The sequence below is a fragment of the Periplaneta americana genome, chromosome 9 (genome assembly GCF_040183065.1).
Source record: "Periplaneta americana isolate PAMFEO1 chromosome 9, P.americana_PAMFEO1_priV1, whole genome shotgun sequence".
In the NCBI taxonomy this organism is placed as follows: domain Eukaryota; kingdom Metazoa; phylum Arthropoda; class Insecta; order Blattodea; family Blattidae; genus Periplaneta; species Periplaneta americana.
The window spans coordinates 94,550,112-94,574,758 of NC_091125.1; the positions used below are offsets into that span (position 1 = coordinate 94,550,112).

At 35.4% G+C, this 24,647-nt stretch overlaps 1 protein-coding gene and 1 long non-coding RNA gene across 7 annotated transcripts in view; one reads left to right on the top strand and one right to left on the bottom strand.

The window, feature by feature from the left end:
• Nucleotides 1-24,647, bottom strand: part of dia (diaphanous related formin 1) — a 126,737-nt gene that overhangs the window by 84,898 nt on the left and 17,192 nt on the right. Inside the window, exons 1-2 of one of the 6 annotated variants that reach the window (XM_069835355.1) lie at nt 8,445-8,562; nt 5,129-5,349 (exon numbers count right to left, since the gene is read on the bottom strand). The exons of 1 other annotated variant lie outside the window; for it this stretch is intronic. In XM_069835355.1, the coding sequence (XP_069691456.1) occupies nt 5,129-5,293 (165 nt within the window). In that variant the 5' untranslated portion in view covers nt 5,294-5,349; nt 8,445-8,562. Of the gene's footprint in view, nt 1-2,669; nt 7,030-8,436; nt 8,563-24,647 lie in introns of those variants that run through there. 4 more of the 6 variants (XM_069835356.1, XM_069835354.1, XM_069835353.1 and 1 more) reach the window with 4 other exon arrangements.
• LOC138706272 (uncharacterized) overlaps nt 18,295-24,647 on the top strand; it is a 37,689-nt gene continuing 31,336 nt past the window's right edge. Inside the window, exons 1-2 of the long non-coding RNA XR_011333943.1 lie at nt 18,295-18,453; nt 20,275-20,387. This is a non-coding gene — a long non-coding RNA (uncharacterized lncRNA). The remainder of the gene's footprint in view (nt 18,454-20,274; nt 20,388-24,647) is intronic.

Below are 24,647 nucleotides of genomic sequence, written 5' to 3' on the forward strand. Positions count from 1 at the left end.
ATCCACGCTTCACCTTCAAAATACGTCACCAGATTGAATTTCAATTTTGTAAGGAAACACCCTCACCCTCACCCTCTGTGACGCCGGGAGGGGGAACATCTCTGTGCACCGCGACCTGAGGTCTATTGTGCGCCCCTGGGATGAGTTGCAAGCCCACCGATTGCACCCACGCCGAACCGACCTAACTGCTTATACCCTGATGACCAGTCCCGCCATCCCTTCAAGTCCGTATACCATTTCACCCCCCTCAAACGGTCTGAGGTGTAAACCACCCCTCCCGTCTTCTCTACGGTCTAAGGTGTAGACCCCTCTCCCATCGGGAGGGAAGTGAGAAACGAGTACAATGTTCACTGAAGAATTCATCGAAGTTTGGATGTAAGAGGCAGTGGATAATCTCAAAGCTGAAAATTGACTGGCAATGTAATATTTCTGCAATTCTTTTTAAATATTACTCGTCATTCATTCACACCATAAATTGATACAAATATTGAGAAAACAGCTGTTTATTTTATTTTAGTTGGTTATTTAACGACGCTGTATCAACTACTAGGTTATTTAGCGTCGATGAGATTGGTGATAGCGAGATGAGGCCGAAGATTCGCCACAGAATACCTTGCATTCACGTTACGGTTGGGGAAAACCTTGGAAAAAACCCAACCAGGTAATCAGCCCAAGCGGGGATCGAACCCGCACCCGAACGCAACTTCAGACGCCAGGCAAGCGCCTTAACCGACTGAGCCACGCCGGTGACTGAAAACAGCTGTCAAAGAACCGATTCTACAAATGGGTCTTGATAACATGATACTAAAGTATTATTTTGACAGGCTTTACAGTGTACACTTTCCAAGTCACTCTGAACCAAAAGCGAAGTAGTTCGGTACATTGACGGATCTAAAACAAATTCAGGCACGGAAGTAGGGTTGTACTGCAAAACCAGCAAATGTAGTTATACCTACAGCCTGGAAAAATAAGCCTTTGTCTTCCAAGCCTAGATCTATGGCATTATAGCTTGTGCTCAAAAATGCATAGACAAAAACAAGACTATTAATTTTTTTGTGATAGTCAAGCAACACTACCAGCATTCAAACAGAATTGCATAAACGCCAAAATTGTTTGGGAATGCCTTCGAACTCTGAATGAACCCGCACTAAACAACAACATTCAGTTGATACGAGTGCGGAACACATAGGATATGAAGGCAACGAGACTGCTGACTCCCTGGCGAAAAGGGGAGCGGAAGGGAACTTAACAGGACCCGAACCCATCATCCGTCTTCCTGCAGGGAGCGGTGCGCAATCATATTCGTATTAACAAAACAAGTTTCAAAAACAAATTACTCTTTGGAAGAATATTAAAGGCTAAAGACAAGCAAAAGAGCTCAATCAGGAACCTATTCATAAAAAGGAGCAGAGAATTCGTTGGGTTTTTCAGAAACAGAACACTGCCAATTGAAGAAACATCTTCATCTTCTGGGCATCAGTGACAACCTCACATCCAGATACCGTCAACTGGCAGAGGAATCCTTAACTCACATTTTGTCTGCAATAAGATCTAAATATCTCGGTCATTATTTTATTAAACCGAATGAGCTTTCTCAGAGTTCCCTGAAAAGCATAACTACCTTCATCACAGCCACAGGTCTGATGAAGGATTAAGTAGAAAGTAGAGCTTAGCACAACAGACCTCAGGTTGCACTCCTTGGTCGGTTGTACCACCCTTCTTCACAGATACAAATACAATCTTTCAAGTTTGAAAATTATCCACATATTTGTCCAGAGCTTAGTAATAGACTATTAAAATTATTTTCAAGCTCTTCTGAATCTTATACATTCAAATTGCAAGCTACCTTAGTTTATTCGAGGTAACACTGCCTTTAATCATTCAGAAATATTGAATAATTTCAAGGTAAAAAATTGTTCGGGGCCTTGTATCGAACCCGGGACCTTTAGCTGAGCCCGCCAACGCTCTACCGACTGAGCTACCCAGGAACTCAAAACGTGTTCTATTTAAAACTAATGTGCATGTAAAAAAAGACAAATACTAATATCCAAAGTATAACATGTCTGCCTCCCGACTAGCCGACCAGGGTTCGATTCTCGGCGGGGACAAAAATTTTCGTGTAAAATTTCTACCTCGGGACTAGGAAAGATGGCGTTGCGCAACTTCTAATCACTAGATTGTGCACCAATATGCCTGTGTTAAACCCCAAATCTCTCCGCAGTACATATGAAGAGAAGGCATATGTCACAGTTGATAGCGATTCGTGTCCACACCTGCGGAGTAACGGTCAGCGCGTCTGGCCGCGAAACCAGGTGGCCCGGGTTCGAATCCCGGTCGGGGCAAGTTACCTGATTGAGGTTTTTTCCGGGGTTTTCCCTCAACTTTCGGTGCTGGACCCCGGACTCATTTCACCGGTATTATCACCTTCATATCATTCAGACGCTAAATAACCTAGATGTTGATACAGCGTCATAAAATAACCCAATAACATAAAAAATAGCGATTCGTCCATCAGACGGGGACGTTAAGCCTGGCAGCCCTCTTATTGCTATTCGACGGGGTAGGCTACGTGCCGGAATCGGGTTTCCCCTTCTCCCTTCCTCATCTTCATCTTTATCATCATCATCATCCTCACCCATTGCCTACGCTACACTTACACGAATACTTACATATTCACTCACCCTAGGTACACGACATATCTCTCCACAGATACACATCATGTATAGCGTGCCTCGCCTAAGTAGTGTGCAACTTGAAAATGGGTCACAGTCCTGCCATCTGTCCGCAATATGCGGAACTCGAACCATGCAAGTGAAGTGGGTAGGCATTAGATACAGAATGTGATACAGAATAGATACAGGATATAAACAGAATTCGACCATTCGCTTCAGAGGAAAGATTACACACACACAGTCAGGTAAATAGACGGTATGAGTAACTTTTCTTGGTATCATGGGATGTTGAAAGCGCACATTTTCATAAAATTTTTAAAGTAGGTTTTATAGTAGTATTTATTAAACACGAATTTGTAAAATTTTCAGCCATTTTATTTGTTCTAGAGGCCTTACTCCGGACATCGCAGAGTATGACTGTGGAGACTGATGAAATGATGATGAGGGGAAACGGGAAAGCCCCAAGAAGAAAACCCCTACGAGGCCCGCTCTGCCCACTACAAATTCCTTCATGATCCAGACGGGGAACGAACGTAAGTCGCCACGGTGGAAGGCAGAGAAGCTAACCACTGTGCTACGGGCGAAGTCTCAAATCGATTTTTCGTACCAATATATTACTTTCCTCACTTTCCCCGTACTTCACCTAATGAGAGAGTAGAATGAACAAGGTTCATTATACACAAGCATGTAGAAGTCAGTCTGGCTGAAGGAAATCTATAATTGGAACCATATCTCTCACTTACGTTACAATTTTATTAAGTCTTCTGCGATATTCTCGATTTCATTAGAGCTATGTTCTCAGTGAATAAGCCTGAATTGTTACAAGCCCACAACAATCATAAATCCATTTCAATAATAATAATAATAATAATAATAATAATAATAATAATAATAATAATAATAATAAAATCGTATTATCTGCAAAGGAACGAGATGAACCTGCGATCACGGCTCCCGCTACGCACCACAGACGGGAAAAAAAGTACTTAAATCGTTGAAAATAACCTCAAAATGTAGTACATCAATCCAGGGACACGGTGTGATCACTGCGAAAGCTGCAAACTCATCCAATCTGCCCCAAGTACCTTCGTTTTTTATATACCTGAGAGATCATTTTCTCCGAAATTTTCGCAGATGATGAGTGACATAACCCACTGGTACTGTCATCATTTTGCACTAAGCGGAAAAGCGAATGTTATCAGTAATACTTATTGCGAAATAACGCTCAAGTCCAGGGCAAAGCTACCTAACTACTTATCTATCAAAAAGCGTATAGTGAATGCATGTCAAAAGCATGAAAAAATCAAACCTAACCCGCCGCTGATTCTTGACCTTACGAAAACTCGCTTTCTATCTACAACCTACCTACCAAATATCGTAGGCTATATGCAAGGCATACCAAAGTATGAACCAAACCTAACCTGTCACTGATCCTCGACCTTGCGAAAACTCTCTTTCTATCCATTCGCTTACATACATAGGCTACCTATCTAATTACTAGGCATACCAAAAGCCTAAACAAATCAAACCTAATTTGCCACTGATAGCTTGTTTTTATTTCCAGATATTGGCAGCACGCGTTCGAAAAGCCCTCTTCCGAATACTTTCAACTATAACTATAACGGACCGACATATTTGTTCATGTGAATTGTTTGAGTGGAATTGTGCGAATGTAGTGTATATATTTATTTAATCTGGGCCTTGTGTACATTTTGTGAGTTGTTCCATCTTTCAGTTTAATTTGATCAGTTAAAAAAACGCGACGAAAATCGGTAGCGAGATTGAAGATTGAATGGAAAAGGTTTCTTGGAGAAGCCTTGACTATGGAATTCGCAACGATGACAAGACATTTCTAATTTCTTGTAGAATTTTTCTACATAAGAAACGCATCTTTCGGATGTCAACTATTTTTTTCTCCTCACCTTCGTATTATTCCTGCATTCCTACTGCTGCATTCGTCGTTGGTAAGAATTGTTTCAACAAAACAAAAGAATAGTAGATATGCAGCCTTTTTCCCCGCCGGAATTACGTCATAGATAACGTATCATTCAACTGTTTCATGAGCAGACATATTTCTCAGTCAATACAATAAAATGGTGACATTGTAAAAAGCAAATGTACTCATTGCTGTTAATTGTATCTTCAAAGCTGCGCAAACAAGTGACAAATTTTTATACGAAGATTATATACCTTACAATTTAGTAAAGCGGTATACGAAAGTTAACAATAATTCACGGCCACTAGAAGCTTTTCTCTGCCACTTTGTGTCACTAGTAAGAGTACTGGGCACGACTGCAGTCCCGAAATTCGTGTCACGTCTGGAATAACACAGACAGTAATTTAAAGGTTATCTTTTTTGGAACTTTTTTTAACTTCGTGAATACGTAAAGAAAACCTGTAATATTTCCCATCTTATCTCATCTTACTGTACCCAATCTTAGGTTAGGGACACTTACCTGAGTCTTTTCACTTTTCGGCTGTTGTTTATCACTTTTAATAGTTGATTTCTCAGTCTTCGACTGGGATTTTTCAGTCTTAGATTGCGATTTTTCACTCTTGTCTTTGTCACTCTTGTCACTTTTTACTAACCAAGGCTTCTTCTTCCTCAGTGTGTCGGTCATCTTGAGTTTTCACAGACTCTTTGACAGTTCAGCAACGAAAATAAACATCAACTTGGCTGCGGAAGCAGGAAATTTATGAATAGACGCAACATTGAATCCAGAGTGCCAATAAACTGTCACCGCTACTAATTTCAGTACAACAGCAGACGGAGAACTAAAACCACTATCCTGTTCACCGCAGATAAGCACTGATAAGGACTTCACTAAACTTCGATTAGCAGAAGGTTTGCCAACTGAGCAAGGAGTAACTACATTTAACCGACCAAAGATAATGTCGAGTATGATCTGTTGGTATTGCGACGAACTATGACATAGGAGAGTCCCGGTTCAAGTCCGGGTGGAAGCGGCAACTTTCATCTCACTGTAACTTTCAAGACAGGATCGACTCAGCCACCCATAAAACTGAGTACCGGCTAAAGCTCGGGCTTGAAAACGGACGGAACGTCGGCAGAGCAAGAATGGTATACATTTTTACCATCACCGATTTTGATGATATTGTTTCAGATGGAGTTAATGTGAAACGAACTTTTTCATTTCTAATGGCAAGTAGTAGCATCATTACCCTAATAAGAATTCACATAAAAACAAACTACTAAAATTACTACACATATGGATATATAAACAACAGTTATATTGTCTTTGTGGGGATTCACTGAGGATAAGAATCAGTCATCGCTGTGAATTAGGCCAGAATTATGCAACACAAAAACAGTCCAGTTATTCACAATGTAAGTCGCGGTCTGCTACCTTTATCTTAATAGTGATATTCCTATTTCCGTTAGGTAGTGGCAGTAACTCACTGTGTAAAAGTGAAACTGTGAAGAAATTCCAAGTCAGAGTCACATGCATTTTAAGTTATCTTTCTCCTTTTTATTGCTTTATGTTCGAATTATCGGAATAATTTAATTGGAGAAAGTGTTTCTTGTAGGCTACTTAAAATAAATGAGAGGCATTGCTTCTTTTCTTATTTCTACGCCTCACTGTGAGTGATACTATCTCAATATTATCTTTATCTTGTGTTTACACTTTTGTCTTACGAATAAAACGAATTCCATAAGAACCTTTAACTATACAAATCACAAATTTTTTTCCTCTTCAAATGCAGCAGCAGCTGTGTGCTAGAGAACGACTAATTTCAGAATAAGAACTCACTAGTGATGTTATTTTCTTCACGGCTAGCTAAAGTGATTAACGTGGAGATTATCCACCTTTTCCCAGTTCGAGGACATTTGGTCAATGTGATCGAAACTTTGGCCTTATCAAGGCAAAAGTGAAGAAAGAAGAAATCATATCTACTGCAAAACCCTACTTGTCAGCGATGATGATAGCCAGAAGTCATCCATCTTCCATTATTGTTGTTATGGACAGAAGCCTAATAAAAAACTGGAAAGAATGTCTTGAACCATATATTTTCAAGAAACCGATGGCCAAAGGAACTGTATTTAAAATATAGATGTATGTTCTGCTGAAATATAACGCCGATGGTTCTGTACTAGTCTCAATAACGTACACAGGTAAATACACATCCTTCCGGCTTTGGAAACAAGAATACAGTGCTGAAGGTCTGAAAAACATTAAAATTTCCACGGTGAATTTCAATCCAGTAAAGCCGGAAAAAGAAGAGAATGTCAGAAATTTGTTTCCGTACATGGATGCTGAAAGCTGTTCCTGGCTCGAAAGCATGTTTGAAGAAAGCCACCAACAAATTGCCTAAAATACCTCTCACTCAGGACAGAATGGTTTGAACATTATTTCAGCAACCACAAAACTAAATAATAGTATGTGATGTAGGGCTATGCTATATTCATATTAAAAATAAAAATATTCTATAAAAACCACATAGTATTGTAAAGTTTTACTGTGCTTTGACAGTTAAATACAGTTTATCAACATCCAAGAACGTACTATTCTTTATAGTTTCAAATTCAGACTGATTTCTGGAAAAGGGCACATAATGGCTTATAACAAATAATATTTTAAAATTAAATTTATTTATAAAAATGCTTTGTATTGTGAAAGTAGGTTCTTAATTATATTATAATATATTTAATTTATTCTTGTATACAAAAATAAAGTGTTCATTGAAAAAATTAAAACAAAATCTTTAAACTAGAATTATCTTATGTGCGCTTTTTCCGGAAATGGCCTCAATTACTGACATTCTAAAAACCCAATATGGCAAGAAAGAAAAATTAAAGCATATGGGCTATGGGCTTCGGACTCGAGACCTTCTAATTACTAGTCTCAAAAGTCTATACACTGAGCCATCGCGGCTACCTTATATGAGTGGGAAGGACAGTAATTATAACAGCTAAAAAACTTCCATTCGTAACAGTCCCATCAAAATCAGTGACCTCAAAAACTAAACTGCCCTTTGTATGCTAATCTTGGTATCGGTGGCAAGTACTAGGTGACATAATACGGTAACAAATGAACAGCAGTGGAACTTAGGGGGAAAGAAGTGCTTATACAAATTTTGGCCACTCGACCGCAATTACGAGGGCCGTAAAGAAATAAGTTCGCCAATGGCCGTCAACAAAAAGAAAACACAATTTCATTGGAAAAAAATTATTGGAACAGACACAGCAATTGTTGACTATTTTTTAACATATTCCCCACCGGAACTGAGACATTTGTCATATCGTGGGATCGACACAGAGGTGCATACGGCTGTCAAAAGCTGTTTTCGATCCCATGGTATGACAAATGTCTCAATTTCAGTAGGGGATATGTTGACAAATAGCGCAACAATTGCTGTATCTGTTTCAATAAATCTTTCCATGCAGTTGTGATTTTTATCTGTAAACGACCCCACGGAAAATCACTTTCTGGACGTCCTGGTAATTGCGGTCGAGTGGCCAAAAATTTTATAAGCACTTTTTTGACATTATTAACATGGTGGAAGAAAAATATTTAACTTTATCTGCCCTCATCAGAATGTTCGTTTGTCAGACATTTTGTATAGTGTGATGAATATTATCAAGGTAATAACTTTAATCCCCTTCCACTCTCCGAACAGCCAGTACATCTCGATTACATTTACACTTATTAACAATTTTGACAACTACTTCCTTAAAACCATTACAAATCCACAGCAAAGCTTAACGTTATCAGTTATCACTTTCACATATTTATCAATCTACCACTCTACATTCGAGTCGCTGCGCTGCTGAGGATCCAACTGCTGTTATTCAATACACTCAGCACTTCTCATGCACCCATGTTACAAACTCAAAAGTAGACAAGTGACCAGTTGCGATTCCTTGCTAGTGCTCACAATAGATAACATGTAGGTGACACATTGCAGCAAGTTGATAACTCGTAGCCCAGTCGTCCAGGTAACCTGTATTCTCTATCGTAAGCCCACATTAATACTAAGTACAGCCAACTCAATTTTAACTGCAGCAATGCCTATATTCGACACAAATATTTAAAGTCTGACAAGTATGTTATTTCGGGATGGATACAGGCTATAGGCTAAATGGCAAAAATAAAATATAGGAACAAGAGAAGTCTTAAAATATGACAAAGACGAGAAATACTAAAGAGATTAAGAAAAATGGAAGAGAAACTCGTAAAGATATGAACAAAACCGAATTAGAAATATGAAAATAGACTACGTACAGAGATCACAAAGAGTACTAACTAATTTTGGGAATTTCGAAATATAAGTACACCAACTTAAAAATTACTTCAGGGTAACTGAAAAATGATAAATTATTATTATTATTATTATTATTATTATTATTATTATTATTTAACCTGACAGAGTTAAGGTCATACGGCCTTCTCTAACACTCAACCAGGAGTAAAACTGCGTTACAAAAAAACACTACAAATTTACAAAGTACACTACAATTTTACACACAAAACTGAATAATAATAATAATAATAATAATAATAATAATAATAATAATAATATAATGTAAACAACAAGTAAGTAGAAATCAGACATAATATACAGGGTGTAACAACTTTAATGTTTAGAATTTCTGGAACATGTTCCCTGACACGTTCTACGTCGATTAAACCTAACATACCTATATCCAAAGTTCTATAGGTTTGGAGTATTTGTACCCCAAAGTTAAATTTTTGAGTTTAATTTTATCGCTGAATACTGAAAGAAGTAACACCAATTTCCGAAAGTGACATGTCTATGTCATTATTTTTATTAGTACCATATTACATTTTAATATCAACTACTTGTGAGTATGAAAGAAGCAGTGCAAAGTTGAAAAAAAATGTCCTTAAGATTCCAAACACTGTACTTCTTGAAATTTGCCAATAGGCACGTGAAAATATCTGTACACTAAGAATCCTACGATTTGGGAACCGTGCTTGATATGCCAGAACAGCTGCTGTTGCATTGCCATCACACAGTCCATACACATAAACTATGTCGGCGTATTCCTGATGTGTGTACACAAAAGGCAAGTTTTAATGGTCAAAACTCAATAAAAAGACTAGTCACAATACGGTTTATTTTTCTCACAACTGTTATTTTAAACTGTTGTCTGTTTCGTTTCCTTAGCAACCTAAACAATTTTAATTTAATTTCTCTTAAAAGTAAAATTTCCTTCATTCACTGCTTTTCAAATGTTTCTTATGTATCTCTACTTAGTAATGCCATAAAATAGGCCTTGTATAAACGGTATAATGCTTGGAGCTGCAAGAAGTTCTATTTTTTCCAGCTCTGTTATCTCTGTAACCTCTCAATTTCGGATATAGGTATGTTAGGTTTAATCAACGTAGAATGTGTCAGGGAACATGTTCCAGAAATTCTAAACATTAAAGTTGTTACACCCTGTATAACATACAGAAAGAAATTATTATTATTATTATTATTATTATTATTATTATTATTATTATTATTATTATTATTATTATCATTATTATTATTATTATTATTATTATTATTATTATTATTATTTAGAATCGTACTAAGTTCAAAATAATATAATTCTTCATTAAAGACAGGAAGAAATAAACGGTATTATCTATACTTCATTATATGTGCATTCTACACAATAACTAATAAAACTTACATTTTAGATTAATTTGTTTCAACTTAATTGCGTGCATCCACCGTCCACTTTTTCTAATTCACAATTTAGGCCTATAATGTTATATAACATGCTAAAATAAGCATTCACTGTTCAATGAAATGAAAAATAAGAAAAGAGTCTGTACCTGCATATTCTTATTTCCATTTTGAGTCCTCCAAATCTGAAACGGATTGGGTTTTAAATGGAAGTTACATTTTTTTTCGAAATGATCACTGCGCACTACTTTGTCAAGTACTTTCCTAATTCAAGTAATTTCTTATATATTATATGACACAAACTTAATCACTGTCAAAATTAATGAATAAGAGGCTTTCCAGCTGACAAGAAATTTTTACGGGAGTAAGGCAATGTTGCTGCCTTTCGCCACTTCTACAGGGGTCATTCGAAAATAATTAGTGGTAACACTTGAAACTCAAAAGCTTGCACAATTTTACACGTGAATGAGTGATCCCTTCAGCATCTCACTATAGAGTGAGGTGAACTGCACACATGCAATGCCCGATAAACAATTCTGAGAAGCACGAGTAACGTATTAAATGTTTATTAAAGAAACGAGAATTAATTTGTGCTCTGTAATTGTTCATAAAGTGTATATACGCATAAAACTTTCTAGCGTAGAAACTCGATAGCAATTTTCTTTTAACATTACGAAAATGTCGGAAATTGAATTCGTTAAAAACGACAGAAATACACAATAAGACATTGGTCGGAAAAGTACGCACACCTGTTGAAAGACACAGACTTGATGTGTCCAACTACAGACTATTCGTACGAATCTAGTACATTTTAGTAAAATAGTGCAATACGTATGAGAAAATGTCATTGTGGATCCACTTCGACAAAAATGCCTAGGTCGTAGCACGGCTATTTTGTGTTCAGTTACGTTAATTCTTTATTGGTTTCAGACAAAGAGATCGTGGAAATTACTGGCAAGTTGAGAAAAAGGGTGCTTTTCACAGATAATAAGATCAATGCAAGAAATGTACAGTATTTAGGTTACCTGGCTACTTAAATAGAAAATGAAATGCTTTTCACATATACATAACTATTAATGCAAGAAATAGTGCTATAATGTCTTACCTTAGCTACTCGAATACTTCCGATGAACCTTCAAAATTAGGTATCTCCTAGAGATCATCGTTAGAAACCAAATTGAATTAAATAAAAGTTAAATCCATGGCGCAACAGCCCATACAGGGCCAAAGCCGACCAGCCGACTACTGGTCTCAAGTCCACATGCCTCAACAGAAATGAACAATCATCCAACCAGGGTAACGTCGTTAGCACGATGAAAAACTCTCAACCGTTACACAGATTCCTCCGTATATGACACTAAGGCCTAATTGTATAAAACTCCCTGACTAAAGATCAACTTTAATCGAAGATCGAAAAGTAAACCGAGTTCAGACACTTCTTCTATTGTATAAAACTTTTCTGCGATCAAATTACCTTGGTTCAAATGCAATCTAAGTTCACGTGAAAAGGATTTGGCAACATCGCATAAACAGGTGAAATACGTGATGCGCGGACCATGTTATACAGGTTTGTTCAGTGTTGCCAACCTAGCGATTTTAACTCTTTTCAACAACAATTTCTTTTAACTTTTATATTGCTTAAATAGGGATTTAGTGACCTTTTTAGCACCCCATAGTGACAAAATTTAATCTTTCTTTGTTGATAATGAGAAATCTAGCGACTTTACAACTACTTTTTCGCGACTTTCCGTATTACACTCTGTTGGAGACACTGTTTTTTTTTTTTTTTTTTGCAATGTAAATAATGGCGGACAATAAGAAGAAGGTTGACTGTTCTCCAAGTTGTTATCATGTTATGGTGTTTGATACTGCTAAACATAATAAAGCTTTATAAAACGACAATTTTCGTTTAGTAATACAGTTAATTGAAAATTTATGAATGTACCTATCATATCCATTAATAATTAATGGTTGTTATAAACATAATATAATTATAGGTTATGTTATTTGATACTGCTGAACACGATAGAGCCTTATAAAATATAAGAATGTTTGTGTATTAAGGCAAGAAATTGAAAGAAATATATATAAATGTACCTATCATATATACTAATATTAATAATAATGGTTATTTTATTTGCACAATCTGTCACTCGTATATTTCAAACAGAAAAGAAATAACTGAACTTGGATCATCTAACTTAATCTGAGAAATTTCTTCAGTCAAAGTTGACTTTAGTTTGAGACAAATTAATCTCAGATTAGACTTTATACAACACAAAATTCCAAGTTCAGCTGAAACAAGGATCAATTTAACCTCTGATCTAAGATTAAATGGTTTATACAATCGGGCCTAAGGAACGTATAGTAATGTTGCCTCCCACAGTGTGGCTGTCCTGTCGTATTCCCCGAAGTTCAAGGCCGTTTATCGAGCGTTGCATATATGCAGTTCATCTCAGTCTGTAGTGAGATACTGAAGGGATCACTCATTTGCCCGTAAAGTTGTGCAAGGTTTTGTGTTTCAAATGTTGTCACTAATTTTTTTCAATGACCCAATGACCCATGTAGAAATGGCGAAAGACAGCAACCTTGTCTTACTGCATATATCTACGTGAAGTTATTCTGCAGTAATACGAATAGAATCAGCTGTTGTCCCATCACAAAATGTTAATTCTAAAGATTCGTTTATTTGAAACCATAAATGTCTGAAGTATTGAATACCATTATTTTCTAGTAAGATGACATTAATGTCGTTTATAGTCAGCATGTGCAAAGAATGCATGCTATGAGTCTACTCAAGAGTTACTTCTTACAGCCTATTAGGAAATGAAACAGCTGTATTTAACTCCTGCTAACATCACATTTCACGTAACTTCACAGCAGGATAGAAAGACAATAAAAGAGAGCAAAAATAGATTTAAGACTTTTGAGTGATGTATCATCGCGAATCCAGAAATAAGGCGCCAATTTTAGACCGTGAAGTGCTTCAGGCTCACCGCCAAATACAACTTCATTCACGAAGGAGCGTATTTATAGATGCCACTACATCACAGTTTGAAATAGAGCAGTTGTACAACAGCTGGGCTGGAAATAATCAACTTGAAGCACAGAGGTGCTTTCACAAATTGCACGTCTCCATGTTTTCAATTAAAACCGCTGCTTGCAATTTTAGATTACTTCCGGAAGCAATTGCGTCATTTGAGTAAATAGCGGTCAGATGCGGAGTTGAATGCAATTTACAACACATTTCCTGAAATTGTAGTAAAAGTATTTCCCATTGTAATTACGTGCATATAGTTTATTTACTTTTAGAGTAAATTAAACATGTCTGGAATTCATGGTTTTGATAATACTAAAGCTGGTTATTTTCTAAAACATGTTCTTACACATTTCACTATGTTACCATGGATTTTACGTTGGTAGGTGATGTTCGTGTACGAATTACTATAGTATTTAAAATAATCGTACCAATGAAAATAAAAAGAAAACTGTATATCAATTTATTCTTAAGACACTAGCATAAACGAAACAAAAGTAAGTTATTTATTGCGCGAATAAAAGTAGATTTTATCCAAGAATGCATTAAATCCATTTACACACGAGTGTAAAATAAAATTTTATTCAACGTCTCTTAATAATTCGTCATACTGTTTTACTAATGGCGGGTACTTGACTGTACGTCATTCACCCATAAAGCCAGTTGTGTAAAACAAATTGCCAGACCGAGACAAGATGCCACAGAAGAACAGGAGCACTCGAAGAAGAAAACACCTGTGTTACCTGGATCACGGGCTTGACGGGCTTCAAGTTATAAATCGGGAGTATAAATCGTCATAGTAAATACTCGTAAATGTTACAATAATTTCATATCAAATATTTAATTATAGCTACATAAAGCTATCCTTTACATTAATGTCACAGTTGCTATGAAAAACGGATAAAATGCTTACATAAGTCACTCATCGTTACGGCAATGTCTAAAAAATGGAAGTGTTCGCTCGTTGCTCCTAGAAACAGTAACATGAATATAAAGCTGTCTAATGCCACCATGCATATCAACATTCTATTTCATTATGAGGTGTTGGACAGAAAATGTATTTACTTTGAAGATAGAAACAAAAGCAAAAGATATTTGTGTAACAGTCTATTTTGAACATAGAAACGAAAACAAAGCAAAGTATATTAATAAGTATATTTTTTAGATTTTAGCGAAAACAAAACAAAGGATATTCCTATCTTTGTCCATTCTGAAGTTAATAGAGAAAGCAAACATGAAGATCATAAAGATTACGCATACTTTCATTTATGTCAGTTCTAAGAAACAATCCAGTTACTTACGTTACCAGTGACTCATGTCTGTAGTTTATTTTCTTGAACTATCACTCAAAAGATATTACACTTCCAAGTTTCTGATTGCATAAAAACTGATAGTCTTTCGTATTTTCAATGTATTAATTACACGATATAAATAGAGAGATATTACAATTGCACAAATTTGTGAAGATAAGGTAAATACAGATACTAATCTCCTGAGAAAAACAAATTGGCGACCACTGGCACTGAAAAGAAAAGCCTGTCCAAAGAGGGCGATGATGATGATGATGATGATGATGATGATGATGATGATGATGATGATGATGATGATGATGATGATGATGATGATGATGATGATGATGATGATGATGATGATGATGATGATGATGTTGATGTTGATGATGATGATGATGATGATGATGATGATGATGACGACGACGACGACGCCAGTACTGGTGAAGATGGACAAGAACAAGAATTCCACAAATTCACATGAAATGTTTATCCATACATTGTAACTACTCATACCATTTTGTTATTTTTGGAAGACTGTATTTAAAATTGATATAAATGTTAAAAGGTGATTTAAGAGAGATTTCAGATACCGGTCGGTGCCTGCATTATTTGCTAACCAATTTACAGTTCTGTCGAAGTTGTAAAGCAATATTATTTCATGTATTAAAATAATTTTCGCACTAATGTTTAAAAATCTACTTTTAAGAATAAGAGTCTAAAAAAAAAGACGTTTAACTTCTTAGGGAAAGTTCAACAATATTCAATGTCTTGATTCGAGGAGTGTCTTTCGAACTGTGATGACACGTAATAAATTTATTTACATTTATCTTTATCTCTTCATATTGTTAAGTGTCTGTTCATCTATTTTGCGAAGCGCATTTATGACTCCATTTTATTACTCAAGAATAAAATCGCTCGTAAAGTTACACTGCATCGAAAAAAAAAACATACATAAATCCGAACAAAGATTTAACATGAAAAAGGAAACTTATAACACTGATGGCATTAGTAAGTTTTCTCGATCTCAGAAAATTAATTCTGAAAAATGTTATCACAACAGACTGAAAGAAACAGGTTTTCATGTGCAGGGTATTCCAAAAGTAATTTTACGGAAAGAAAATTTAAATATGCAGAGTGAACTGTAAGTAATGTCATTAATTTCAGAGGGTTATTCTTTACGATATTTCAAACAAAAAAGTTTAATACAATTTTGCTCGTTCTCGTTTCCTTTTCGAGATAAAAACTGTTTTATATTAAACATTTTATAGCGTATTTTAGGAGAGACACTGACTTAATTCCCAATATGCTCAATCACATTAAGAGAACAGTTTATTATGATAATAAATGATTGAAATAATTTTAGTTTTGTCCTTTAAATATGCAGAAATTCGATCGAAACAAATGTAACTTTTCATTCTCCAAAGAAATTTTACAATGTTGCATTTATTCGGATCAAATTTCTGCACATTTAAGGGATAAAACTAATTTATTATCATAATATACTGCTCCTCTAAATTGACTGAGCATATTGGGACTTAAATCAATGCCTTTCATAAAACATGATATAACATGTTTAATATAAAACAATTTTTATCTCGAAAAGTAAGCAAAAACGAGCAAAATTGTATTTCACTTTTTTGTTTGAAATAGATCGAAGAATAACCCCCTGAAATTAATTACACTACTTAAGGTTCATCCTTTTTACGTAATACGAAAACTGAACATTATTGTTATTTTATAAAAATTTATTTAGAAAATTTGCTAGAGTTAAGGACTCTGCTAATCAGTGTTCCAATTCTAACGAAAATAATTTAGCTATATTTCTTTCTTGAAGGGAAAGCGACTTTCGAAACGACATATCACTTTCCTTGCATGAAATGTTACTAACTTTTCTTGGGACAATCCAAAGATATTACATTATCATGCGCTTGTTGTAACTAAAATAGGGGCAGTTACTTAACTTCTATAACCTCCCGCATATGTAGTTTTTAGATTTATGTAACGGAAGTTACAAATTTGGAGTGTTTCCACAGATAATTTAAAACAGATCATATTTAGACAAAAATGGTTCAAGCAAAAGTGGGCTCTTAAATGAGGGTGTGGATTCTCAAATATGAGTATCTATGGGAAAAATTAACTTGTTAGTAGTGCAACCTCTTAGGAACGATCGTCAGTGTTTTTTTTTTTTTGGGAGGGGGGGTCGAGAAAACGTTTATTATCAAGAACACGCAGTTACAAAAAATTATTATATGTATATTTTTTTGTTTCGGTTCTAATTACATTTCGAAGAGGTTTCAATACACCAAGGCTAACTGATATGGGAACCAGGGACTTTTCTTCGGGGTAAAGGCGTGGACACGTAGAACTCACACCCCTACTTCCATCAGTACCGATTGTACAGGTGGGAGCCTTAACCTCCAGCCTGTATTATATGGCCTGTAATAGCGGATGGGTCCAAATCTCATGAATGTGACAAAATAATAATTTGTAACTTTTATTCCTAACACCGGTCAAATTAAAGTAGTATCAACTACGTTTGCATGTGTGCGAGCAAAGGCACAGTCATATAAATATGTGTTTTATACCCAGTTCTATTAGACTATACCCATGGATGGTGATTTCTTGTCCGACGTCAATCACAGGTTACATGGATACATAACAGTAACAACTTAACCCACCTACAGTAGAACCTCTATTATCCGTGGTAATGAAGGGGATGAGTTGAACGGTTGTTCGAAAAAATCGGATAATCCGTACCACCAAAGATATTCGTAAATTAAATGAATAATGCTTACACTTTCGTAATTTTCTATATGGTCTTGTATTGAATATGCTAGATAGTGAATCAGAAATTCATTGATTTAAGTGTGGTTGTTAATAGGGGTTTTTAAGGGGGCAAGCATTCTTCTTGTAATGGCTCTCTGTAAAATAATAGGAATAGTGGAGGTCTCATGTTGTAGATTTACATTTTATATATACTTTATCCTTGATTTCTATTAAATTGCACATAGTTGTGACTCCAATCCCGTATTTTCAGATGAGCCATAGTTCCTCGTTCCCTAAACCACTCAGTTATTTGCAATGTTTTTATACTTAGAACAACATGATTTCTTTTGTTACCCGTGGAAGGCATTTTATATAGAAGTTACACAGTACGACAACTGAAACAGTAGACTATACTGTGTAAGGTTAGAGTCTTGTAAAAACTCTCTCTAGAAAAAGTACCGTGCTAATATAACGTACAGTACTTCATATTATATTTCTATAGCGAAAAAAGCGAAAGACAGTCGGATAATCCGCCAATCGGTTAATAGGGTGATGAATAATCGGGGTTCTACTGTATTTAATTTATGGGTGATAGACGTGATACTGAATAGAACTATGAAGGCAGGGGAAAAGACTTCCTGAAAAACCTTGGAAAAGTACTTTTTTTTGTCCAATACAAATTTCACCTTATTCGCAGGAAGAACTTGAATCTTCTGGAGTAGAAAGCCGACAAACGAGCCGTTCATATGGTGGAAAATTATTAGTACAAACTGTACAATGACGTGAATTATCTTTTCGTAATCCCACTGGGAACGGTATTAGTGAGGTACCTGTTATCAAAATCGTTTCAAGGTTTTCTTGTTCGTTAAGTGCGAAACATACAGTAGAGCTCTGTCTTTACTCTACATTTGCTGGACAAGAGTTTGTAGACAGTTCGCAAGCACTGTTGAACCTTGGAATGTAATATCGCTACAACCAAAACCAATCGTGACTCTAACAGTCGCGGTCATGTGGTCTGCTGAAAGTAAGTATACATACATAATTATTATGTTGAAATTATTGAGAACTGCATATCACTGCATATTATACAAAAACGGAGGAGATTAAAGCCTGAATTATAATATGAAATGCACAAGTTACGTCACTCTGAAACATGTATAAATTGATATTCTTTGGTACTATGATTTATTCGACGATTTTAGATGCACTTCATTAAACATATCGGTGGTTTACAAGCAAAACACATTAAGTCAAAAATATTACTTCTGAGAAAAAGGCATTTATGATCTACATAATGTATGTGTATAAACTTATAATTGAATAATTAAATACACATAAATGTTTATTTTTATTTTACTGGGTTATTTTACGACGCTGTATCAACATCTGGGTTATTTAGCGTCTGAATGATATGAAGGTGATAATGTCGGTGAAATGAGTCCGGGGTCCAGCACCGAAAATACACATAAGAGAAACAACTTACTAAAAATATTTCGAGGAGTCTGTTTTGTCAAGAGCTTTTAAAACGCCTTCTTCTCAGGGGTAATATTTTTTACTTAATTTGTTTTGCTTGTAAACCGACGATATAAATGCACATTTCGATGACTACTTAGTTGTATAAGAAAACAAATGCATCAAACATTTCGTCTTTTTAAAACTCAGACGTTGTAATAAAGCGCCATTTTATTTCACGGCAATGGTTACTGAAAGGAGTATAACTCATTCCAGTATTTGATGCGTATGAAAATTTAGTATGTCTATATTTATTTCTGTAACGTGTGGATATCGATCACTATTCATCGTACAAAACTAAACATAAAACAATTTTCATCGACAAATGGACTCGGGAGGATCCGAAGGTAACCCACAACAATTTCTTTACGGTATGCAACTGTATTTTTGTTAGGACGTTCAAAGTTAGCAGATAGTTTGAATCTTGCGCTACAGACACCAATGACTTACTCGATTAGATGTTACCCTGGCGGAACGAGCGGTAACTACTGAGTAAAAATGGAACGTGTGCTAGTAACGTCTACTTGTGAAGAGCAGCGAGATGTAGTCCGTTTTTTCTGAGCAAAACAAAAAAGTCCGAGTGAAATCCACAGTAAAATGTTGGAGGTGTATGGTGCTCATTGTCTGGACAGTAGCAACATCTCCAGGTGATGCAGGTTCTTCGAAGAGGGCGAGTAAATCTTACCGACGAAGCACATTCCGGCCGACCAGTGACCGCTGCAACACCACCCAATGTCAGAGGCATTGAGGCGGCAGTCATCCACCCTACAATCCAGACTTCGCACCGTCTGACTTTTACCTCTTCGGAACAATGAAAAAATTCCTAGGAGGCCAACGCTTTGGTTCGGATGAAGTGAAATCAGTCGTGCGCAGGTGGTTATACGCCCAGAAAACGGAGTTTTATGAACGAGGTGTACTGAATCTGGTGTTACGATGGGGGAAATGTGTCAAGAGACTTTGTTTCTGTGTTGAAAAATAGGTCAAACTTGTAGATTTTCTCTGCATTATTTCGTTTTGCTTACCTATTAAATACGTTGCCACAAAAATTGTTGTGCATTACTTTTCGATCCTCCCTCGCACAAGTTCCATAAAAAGAAATTCAGAATGACAAGTATAATACCGGTATAAGGTAAATAATTGGCATTCCACTCCAAGTATGTACATTGTAATTGCATATTCATATGCATTATAAACGTTTACACCTATTTTGACGCATATTTTGAATATTCGTTTCTGCACACATGCCCAAGCTCTAGAGACGAATGTATAGCTAATTTTTATGAATTCAAGTTTAATAATTATTTCATTTTATTTCTTTTTTCATCTGTTTCAGTATAGATCGTTGGTCAGACACTAAGTTACTACTATATGCCGAAGATTCTTACATTCTGGTTGGCAAGGACAAGTACTTCATTATGGGACGTAAATAATGAGGTGAGATCTAACGTAAGTATAATTAACGTCTAATACGTTTTAATTATATATACAGGAATTCTGGGAGGTCCCGAATTCAATCCCGGGTGGTTGCGCAATTTTCATATTGTCAAAATTCCAGACAAAAACTTGTAATACGAATGTAGGTAATCACATGGCGAATGCTAGGCTTCATTTCGCCAAATACCATCTCGCTACCACCAATTTCATCAACTCTATACAATCTACTAGTTTATTTCGCGTAGCTAAATATCTGACTAAAAACAATATCCTTTCTTTACGTTCAAATGCACACTTTTATTTCGTGGAAAGGGAATAGTTTTGAAACCTTCAACGACTGAAGAGTCACACGTATCCTCTGTTCTGAAAAACAGCATTATTAATCGAAAGTGATACTTATGACTTATGAGTTAGCTCCATGTTATGCTTAATATCAACCACTAGGAGACTGGCGCCGATGAAATTGTTAACAACGAGATGATATTTGGTAACTTGATGAGATGAGGCCGAACATTCGTCATGTGATTACCTAACATTCAACTTACAGTTGGATTAGATTTTTAGGTCATCAACATTCGCCCCCTAATCATCATTACTGGCGGGCTGGATCACACAGGTCAGGCTGCGCAGTCATAACACCTAACAATCCTTCTTATCATGTCGCGGTACACTCCGTCTTAAAACACAATATTCTTCCACACGTCTCGTTACTAACCACTACGTCTGTTGACTAACAATGTCATGATAACTTATATTTTCTTGACACGAGTGTCCCTCAACTTCGAGCATAGATATTATTTTCATTCTTCCTCTTTTCTCTTCCCTTCCTATGCACATTTGTGATTAAATTTCTTTCTTATGACGCAACACACAGCTCGCTCACTAGACAAACAATCAAGGACAGGGGCCATTAACGCTGAATCGAGCTGTACTTATGGCTTTTAGGAACCCGGAGATTCATTGCCGCCCTCACATAAGCCCGCCATCAGTACCTATCCTGTGCAAGATTAATCCAGTCTTTATTATTATATCCCACCTCCCTCAAATCAATTTTAATATTATCCTCCTATCTACGTCTCGGCCTCCCCAAAGGTCCTTTTCCCTCCGTCCTCCCAACTAACACTCTATATGCATTTCTGGATTCGCCCATACGTCCTAAATGCCCTGCCCATCTCAAACGTCTGGATTTAATGTTACTAATTATGCCAGGTGAGAAATACAATGCGTGCAGTTCTGCGTTGTGTAACTTTCTCAATTCTCCTGCCACTCATGAGGTTCAAACCTGTCTTCGGACAGTTGACTAAACAACAATCCCAAGGCTCTATAACCAGAAGCTCCCACAATTTTTTTTATAAAATTACCTCATATTAATAAGTACCTTGTTAAATAAGTATGATGTGTGTTTAAATATTTAATACGCAAAATTATTTATAAACCAACTAGTAAGTATAAATACAATTATAATTATATTATAAATACAATTATAATTATATTATATATACAATTATAATTATATTATATATACGAAAGTGCATGTTTAGTGTAAGCAAATTGCGCAGAAAAGAAAATTCTACATCGCACATGAAGTCGCAGAAATACTGGAAAACATATTTTCTAATTTATACAGCACCAGATATTAAAATCAAACAAAAATAAACGTAATATAAATAAACAAATAATACAATAATGACAGTGTGGTAATAGCAAAGATTGTACAGTTTCCCTAGAAAAGGATGAGACGATTGAATATTCCTAAGTCTCAGATGTAAGACACTGCGCATGATCAGAGACCAGAGCACTGATACACAAGATAAAGAATATTGAGTTACAAATTCAGGCTATTTGGTTTCTTACTAGCATCGTTCCGAAATTCACTTCAAAAACTGCAAAAATAAGATAATATTACGTAAATAAAAGATAATATATACATAAATCGTGTAGTTAAATCGACCATGGACCTTCATGACTAGATTGACACTCCGCACAGAAAGGAAAGCTTTCGTGTCGTTTCCATAGCTCAGACTCTAAGACTTCTGCGTCTCGTGTAGAAAAGTGCGAGTTCGATTCCTACTCTACACAACGATTTTTTTTTTTTTTTGTTTAAATAACTTTGAAATAGAGTTTTACAAGTTTTAAGTGTTAATGATCACAGACAATACAAAATTACAAGTTATAATATTGTAAACGTTAATCTAATGAATGCATTTATACATACACACACATACAATGTAAATGCATATATATTAAAAACTAACAATTAAAATGAAATTAAAAAATATTCCTAAGCCACACAGACAAACTTTTACAAAGGTTTAGAATCCTTAGGCTATGTCATTTGTTGAGTAGTTATTACAATATTTTATTAGTAGCTTTCCCATATGTGTAAGAAATGCACTCGCACAAAACAATTTTTGTTAAAACTGTGGCTTTGGATTATTTCATTCTCACCACTTCAGTTGATTTTAACTATTTTATCTACGTGTTTGCAATAGTGTTTAATGTAATGTTCATTCAATTTTATTCATGTTATGATTGAATGAAAAAGCACTGTTGCAGGTATTGACTAATTACATATATTAATACTAATTATTAAATGCATCTCTTAAATAACCAATTGCAGTATCTTTTGCAAAATCTTGAATGTTTAAGTTGTCAATAATATTTCTGTACTATATACTATAAGACATTAAAAGAATTTGCAATAGATTTGGGGTCCTCTAGCTTATAATCACTGGTTTTAATGAAAAAATATTTTCTTCCTTAGAATATCTACAAGTTTAACTTCAATAATATTCCGAATAGCCTTAATTGCATTATCTGAATTTTGTACTTTTCTATTCGAATGTACTCTATTTCCCTCTTTCATAATTTTTTATAAATTACACCGTACTTCTTGTAGTATTTAAGAACATGAGGATCATTACATTGCAACTCATTACAAATAGATTCTTCTTTTTAATACATGAGATTTTTAAGTCCCTGCGTTATCTACATGTTTTTACTTTTGGATTTTTTCACAACATTGAGTGGAGAACATCCGCCAAAGTGATTCTGAAATTAAAGTGAAAAATACAATACATTTCTCTTAATATCAGTAGTACCAGTATCATATACGTTTTTCCAAGATTCATTTTGTAGACATAAATGTGAATAGTCACTAGATACAGCATTTACGACCCTTTTTTAGTTTTTAAATTAATATTTTGAAATTGTTCAGAGACATTGGAAACACTTAGGATTTATTTATCATGTTCAGACAAGCCATTGATTATAGGTTCTGTCGAATAGGAATTCAGTCTAATTCTGTGTACAAAACTTTTATCAATGGCTGTGCTACTTCAGCTTGTATACTGGTGGGAAAATGGCTCTACGACTAAGGTTTCCAGTTTCAAGGAGTGAATTTAATTTACTTTTACGAAAAAGTTCCGAGAGATAATCCTTGTTTATGTCACTACAGATCACAAATTCCATATGAGATTTCTAAAGTCTTTTCTTTGCAAATTCAATGTTGGCTATAAATATTAATAAATAATGTAAGAAATATGAATGATTGTAGTTAGAAGTCTGATTTACATTATAAAAAGCAAGAAATTACATTCCACGGCAACATTCGAACTTTCGATGTTTGGTTTTGTCGTCCAACGCATATGCACGGACCTATTCAATGCTTATGTTAATAACATAGAATTTAGCTGTAGCAATGTGGTGTCATAACTTAGGATTTGTTTACTTAACGTAATTAGATTTATTTTGATAAGTTTCGCAACAATAATTGGACTTCCTGTTATATCCTGTTATTTAAATATTTAATTTAGGGTTGATTTATTAACTCTTACTGTACACTATGCCCCTTATTTCAATAATTCTATATCACGCTAAATAGTCATTGTCTACACTAAAGTATTATCGTCATCCCTCATTTCTCCATATTTTTCGACAAATTATACAGTCGAGGAACTCTGAACAAATTAATTACACCTCAATAAAAAAAGAGTTTTACGTGGGATCGAACACGAAACATTTCGGTTATACGGTGGAACCGGCACGCTACTATATGAGCTACCGAGACAAGACAGTGACAGAAGCAGTCCAGAATGTAGATCCGATAGCAGGGGTTTGCCATTCGGTACAGAGAAGCAATGATATTTTGTTACCCGAGCTATGTTATGAAATCGTGGCCTTAAATGGCTGTCTTCTTCGTGATCCTTATTCTGATCCTTGTCCTTGTTGTGGACCTTGTAGCAATTCTTGTTCTATTTGTCATGGTACTTA